Source organism: Excalfactoria chinensis, chromosome 3 (genome assembly GCF_039878825.1).
Source record: "Excalfactoria chinensis isolate bCotChi1 chromosome 3, bCotChi1.hap2, whole genome shotgun sequence".
Lineage (NCBI taxonomy): Eukaryota > Metazoa > Chordata > Aves > Galliformes > Phasianidae > Excalfactoria > Excalfactoria chinensis.
The window spans coordinates 71,316,535-71,322,811 of record NC_092827.1 but is presented as its reverse complement, the minus strand read 5'-3'; the positions used below and the strand labels follow the sequence as shown (position 1 = coordinate 71,322,811).

Here is a 6,277-nt window from a genome sequence, read left to right as displayed (position 1 = left end):
TCGAAATCCACAAAGGGGAAAAAATGTGTCAGAAAGTAAGAAACCCTGAATTTTAAAAGAAATGCAGTTTCAAGAGCTGATGAATTGTGCAAAACAAGCATTTTATCCCTACTTTGCCTAAGAAAGACTGGGTACAGGCCCCAAACAGTACATTCCTGATATGTTGAAGTGTGAGAAGAAAAAAAAAAAGAATCCCAGCATATCTATTGTGTTTTTATTTATTTGTTTAATTTATTAGCTTAACCTCTGCAAAATCTACCGCCCACTTACTGGAATGTATAAGACCACCAAGCTCACAACATCCCCTTTTATTGACTATAATCGTCTGCGTTTTCCTAGACAGAAGCCACAGTCCTTAACAAGGGCAGTAAGGAAAAGGGTGTTGGGGAACGTAACTGAGGCTGCTCTGTGGGAAGGCATGAGCCAGAAAGAAGCCCCCACCACAGGCCATTCCTTTGATGGCCACGGCAGAGCCCCACCATATCTGTCAACAGCAGGCAGAGATAAGCACAGGTAATGGAGTCCACCTGCAGCTCCAGATGTGGTAAGTGATGAACCAGCTCTAAGGTCCTTCCAGTGACTTCACTTACGAGCAGCAGCAGGCAGCCACATCAAGGCTACAATTCAGTTTTAGTCCATATAGCAGGCAGGTTCCCTTACAGCCAGCGATCAGGGTAGGCTGCTCACTGCAGTTAAGACCCGTGAATAACCTCAGAGCTCTAACAAAGCATTGCTTACATACCGCATCCATTATATAATGTACACATTTATGTTCACCAGAGTGCTGCTGGTATGAAAACCCTTGCTGAAGACAATGATGCCATTTCTGTGTTTTGGTCTATTTATTACTGCTCTTTGACTTTCCTGACAACTTGTGTCTCCCGTTGATAATGTGAAATAATCTGTACAAGTATGAAGCTATTGATAAAAAGGAAAAGCAAGCCAGCCAACCATATAAACAAAAAGGTGTTATAACCTTTGAACTCCAGAAAGTAGGCAGGAGCAAGCCACAGGCCTTGTCCAATAAACCACAGGAAGAGCAGCAGCACGCCGCGACGCCATGACATCTTAATATTAGGAATTATGATGGGCAAAAGGCAGAGGTACCAGATAAAATACTGGGACGTGCACACTTTGTTAAAACTCACAAAAATTGCTGTGTGTAGGAAACAACAAAAAACAAGGTCTCTGTAAAACGCTACGGACACAACCAGGAGCAGAAGCAGCTGTGGCAGGAAAGCTGCGAGCCCAAGGGCAAAACTCCATTTGCTCTCTGCAGTTAAATACAACATGTAGAAGTAGGGAGAGAAATTGTGTCGGATATCCCTCCTGGTCAGGTGGTAGAGGTAGGCGTGCTCCAAGAACTCCCAGCCGTAGAGGTGGTAAAACCCGACGGTCGAGGCGGCCAGCACGGATCCAGCGACCGCTCCGAACAGCAGCACGTTGCGGTTCAGCACCCGTACAACCCGCCGCCAGACGCCCCCTACGAGCGTCAACTTGGCCGTCCCGTCACGCCCCGCACCCGCCGCCCCTTCCCCGCTGCCCTGTAGGTGCAGCGCTATGGGCAGCGCGTAAGTCAGCGGGTAGATCTTCAGGTGCACGGCCAGCCCGTAGCACAGCGCGGCCCGCCCTGCGCTGCCCGCTTCCACCAGGTGCAGGGCGGCCAGCACCAGCACAGCCACCAGCGCCTCCGCGTTGCCGCGGCTGGACACGGCCATGGGCAGCGGATTAAGCAGCCAGGCGGCGGCGCAGCACCCGCAGGCCCGCCCCGGGGAGGCCCCTCGGCGCCGCAAGGCCCGGTAGGCTACGCCGGCAGCCGCCAGGTCCCCGGCCACGAAAAGCAGCTTCCCGAACAGCTCGCCGAGGTGAACGTTGGGCGTCAGCAGCCAGGCCAGCAGCGGCGTGTAGCGGAAGGTTGCCCGCCGGTAGGGCGACCGACCCTGGGTCACCAGCCGCGCCGCGTCCGTGAACACCCGGTAGTCGACGTCGGTGTACCGCACCCGCATCACCGCGTCCTGGTACAGCCCGTACAGCACCAGGCTCAGCCTGCCCAGCAGCCCCGCGCACAGCGCCGAGCCCAACCCCGGCCGCCCCCCCGCCATGGCGGCGCGCTTCCGCCCGCTCAGCGGAGAGCACCCAGCGGTACGGCGCATGCGCGTGATGGCGCGTGCGTGGTGTGGCGGTGAAGCCGCTGCTCCGCACGGCGAGGTGAGGGGGAGCCTTCGGGGCCGTAAAGCTCTTAATGTAAAGAACACCTAAGTCGGCTTCCTTCCGCGTTAAGTTTCTCATTTATTTGTATTAGGAACCGCATGCCATGCTCCTCAAAACAAGCGCCAGTGGAGGTGACCCACTGTTCCACAGCTGCTGTGGTGGTGGTGTTGCTGTAATGGCGGCACCTGCTGCCTCACTGTACTCACATCCACTGTTTGGTCTCTTTAGGCATTCAGCAAGCATTGATGGGTGTCAGTGGGTACAGTTCTTTTTGCATAGAGCGTTCCAGTCCTACATATTAGTTTCATCAGCACTTCCACTTTGTCAGACTGTCCCTCTGCTGCAGTCTGTCACGTGGCAACAACATGTAAAATCCACCTTCCGTGTCATGGGCCAACATAATAAGATAGGAGGCATTACTTTCAGAGCAGCCTTTATACCAATTAGACACCTTTCATGGGAATCATCATGAAATTTCTCCATTAATTCACCATATGACACCATTAAGTCCAAAAGCTGATAATTAAGGTATTTTTGGGATGGAGTGTGAGGGTGGTTGTTGCTGTTTCGTAAGTAATTGCTTAGTCATTGCTGCTTTTCCACTTCAGAACAAGAAAGACTGGTGATATTTCATCTCCTTCCTCCTTTTATATATCTTGTACCTTAATGGTTGGGACGTTGTACAGAAAGCTCTGTCACCTCATCTTTTGCAGTGGCCAGGGTACCCTTTGGAAAACCTAGGAAATAATAGAAGCTTACAGAGTCATTGGAACTGAAATTGCTTGATATGCTATGAAAATACAAGTCCAATAAAAATCACGCATGTAGATACTCAATTCTGAGTTTTTGTTTCAGGAAGTTTATTGCTAAAAAAGAACTGTTCTTGCCCTCTCCCCATTTCCTCCCTGTGATTTTTCTGTTACTACCTTTAATGGAATAAGTTTTATTGTTTTGCGTACTTAGCGGAACCTGTCTGTTGCTAGAAGAGGATTTGCCAAAGTTCATTTGACGGTGTGTCAAAATTAAATGTTGCTGCTTAAATAGTACGGGTTTAATAAAGAAACGTATCCCTTTGGAGGTCTCTAAGATGCTTTTTTGTTTGTTTGTTTCTGTTTGTTTTCAGACAAGTATTTTATTCTCCACTGAAGTTAACAGGAGTTGTGAGGCTGTCCCTAGTGACTGCTTATCTGGATTCTAAGGAAGAAAAGGTAGGTAATTTAATTCTAAAGTGTTCTAAAGTTAATAGGATAGAAGAACTACCTTAGCTATTGTTGTATATAATGTAACTGTATGACATTGCTCATGCTGAAAAAATAATTGATTTTCCTTATCAATAATTTAACATCTTGAAAATAGGCCTGAAGCTCTGTGGAGAATTAATGTCTGGCTCAAAAAGGTATTTGGCTTCAGATTTGATACCAGCTTGCTTAACCTGGTTTGTCGTGTACTGTAGACTTTAATGCAGGAAGGAGGGCAGTCTTATTAAAGCTGTAAATCTATGGTTCCTGTAAAATGCTGCTTTTATTTATATAAGACATGAGAAGCCACTTTTAGAAAATGCTAGAAAATAAAAACCTAATAGAACCACTGAGACTGAAGCTGATTGATTCCAATGTACTTGAAGATGGAAACAGTATGAAGGAAAATGTGGAGCGGAGTCGAACATAATCATGCATTAAATATGAATTAAATATAAATGCGTATGGGAATATATGCACATCTGTTTATTTTATGAGCATCTGTGTGTGTGTGCACATGGTATACAGACCTTTTCTGTTACCCATTGTGTATTTGGGTTACACAGTCTCAAAGGTGATACCATCAGATATTTCATAAACTCGCGGTTACTCAAGAGGTGTAAAGAAGTCAACTGAACTCTAAGATGATTTTGGTAGTATGTAGGATGGAAGATCTTTGAGCTTCTAACAGGGTAGACTGCTGTGCTATGACTTATTTGGCTTCCCTTCCAATTTCTTTGGTTTTTGATCTTCAAATGTTTCCTTACAAGAGAAACATCCCAGCATAATGTATTTACCAACTGCCAGTGTGATTGATAAAGCAATTGGTACGATCTGTTTCTTGCTGCACATAAAATTTGATAGAAAAACTGAGTAACGTTTCTGTTAGATATTTTGGGCTTGGTAAAGTAAATTATTTTCTGCAAATATAAGTGATGCCTTTCAAATATTTGCGTTGGGTTGAACGTCAGCTATTTTTGGCAAAAGGAAAGTATGGCTAATACTAAATGACGTATTCAGTTCTGCTTTAATACCGGAATGAATAATACAGTAGGGTTTTCAAAAATAAGATGAAAAAGACATTAGATCTCTTCGCAAAAGAAAATCACTGTTATAAATTTAAAGTCACAAGTTTTCACTTTCTTTTTGGTGTTAATGTATTTAATTCATACTGATGGGTAAATCTATTCCCTTATTCACACATTATGCTAAAAATGTGGTTAGTCAGAGAATGTGCCATGATTGTAAAGGAAATTTTTTTTCATCACATTATGGTTTCTCACAGCAAGCTTTAAGTGTTGCTTGCAGAGTTCTTCTTGCAGTGATTGTGTTGGCTGTATGTTGGAGTAGCGAGTAAAATGCTATTCCTTCGGGAAAAACAAGTACTTGATAAAAATTAGTTTGTAGGGATACCTGATAAAGGTTAGCGTTTCAGAAAAAAACCCTACCGTTGAATCTTCTGAAGTATGATGCTGGCCTAGGGAAAGGTTCCTGCTTTAAGGCAGCCACGAGTGTCCTAAACAGCTTTCAGTCACAAGACATAAAAAATAAGTGAGTATGGGAAATACTTTGTGTACTTTGAGTCTATAACCACTTAATACGATGTTTTCCAATTATTTGGAGAAAGGAAAGAGACAAACTTTGGGAAGTATCTGTTTCACACTTCTCACACTATTCTTTTATCACATATAAAAGACAGGTTGTAGTTATAGCACATAAAATCTCTCTTGAGTGTAAGATAGACCACCACCTTCTATATTGGTGAGACCTTTGCTAATACCCAGTTCCTGAGGTCATATCCGTATAGGTGGATGAGGCACAAAATTATATTTCGATGTTCTGTTCTTATTTTTTAGATTGACAAATAGACGTCAAATGTAGAAAGAAAATCATATCAGCTCTGCTACTAAGTTTGTTTTTCTTCTAACACTGCTTTCGGAACAGATGAGCTATAGACATGAAAAGGCACGAGAGCTAATCATCAATAATTTGTTTGGAAATAGATCTAAATGACTTCTTTGGCTAAGTGGCTAAAGTGATAAGTGCAGAATTATGGGCTGTGACTCAAAAGTTACAGAGGCTGTGGCTGAGGCCAGAATTTTTATTCCATCCCTTGAAAGAACACATGCTGGCACCGGATCACAGACCATGCACTTTTCTGGGTAGCTGAATTATGGAGACTTTGAAACTTTACCTCTTCTAGCTTACATGACCATTGGATTCAGTCTGATACAGTAAGGTATGAAATTTGGTTAAATCTTATCCTGAGGAAGAAGCAGCCATAGTTTTCCTCAGTCTTCCCTACCTTCTCTTCATAGCATAATTCTGCTTTACGTGACTGCCTGTTCTCATGAAGTTAGCAGGAATTTAATCTCTGAGTATGGTTCAGTATTATGCTGCTGCAGTAGAGGTAGGGAGATGCACACAATGTATATGAACTCACTGTGACCAAAGTGCATGGAAACAGTTCTAATTAATGAAGCCTTTAATACAGCAGAAAGCTGTAACCTCCCACAGCTCCATTTACATCCACTTGAGCAACCATCTATGCTGTGCTCTTTTAATCTCCCAGTTAAGAGAGCAAGAAGAAGTAGTGTTACGACGAGAAATACTAAATAAGCTACCTTAATGAAAGGAATGGGAATGACAGACAAGTTAAAAAATAGTGTAACTCTCTTCAGTGACCTTCTCCCTTTGAAGGAAGAAGGTGAAATGTAATTTCTTTGCTATTGCAATTTTGTTTCATATAAATAACCATCACCGTGATAGACTTCTGCATATTACTTGGCATGTTCTTCAGCGTAACTAGAATAAGCGATCGGATTGAG

General features: G+C 43.7%; 2 protein-coding genes across 2 annotated transcripts in view; one reads left to right on the top strand and one right to left on the bottom strand.

The window, feature by feature from the left end:
* Window positions 1–714: 714 nt before the first annotated feature.
* Window positions 715–2,229, bottom strand: PIGM (phosphatidylinositol glycan anchor biosynthesis class M). Its single transcript, XM_072332705.1, has one exon. It carries the CDS (start codon window positions 2,151–2,153, stop codon window positions 846–848), a length of 1,308 nt encoding a protein of 435 aa, XP_072188806.1. The 5' UTR covers window positions 2,154–2,229; the 3' UTR covers window positions 715–845.
* Window positions 2,024–6,277, top strand: part of RGS7 (regulator of G protein signaling 7) — a 237,511-nt gene continuing 233,257 nt past the window's right edge. The window contains exons 1-2 of the mRNA XM_072332703.1: window positions 2,024–2,142; window positions 3,335–3,419. The gene's annotated coding sequence lies outside the window, so the exon portion shown is untranslated. The remainder of the gene's footprint in view (window positions 2,143–3,334; window positions 3,420–6,277) is intronic.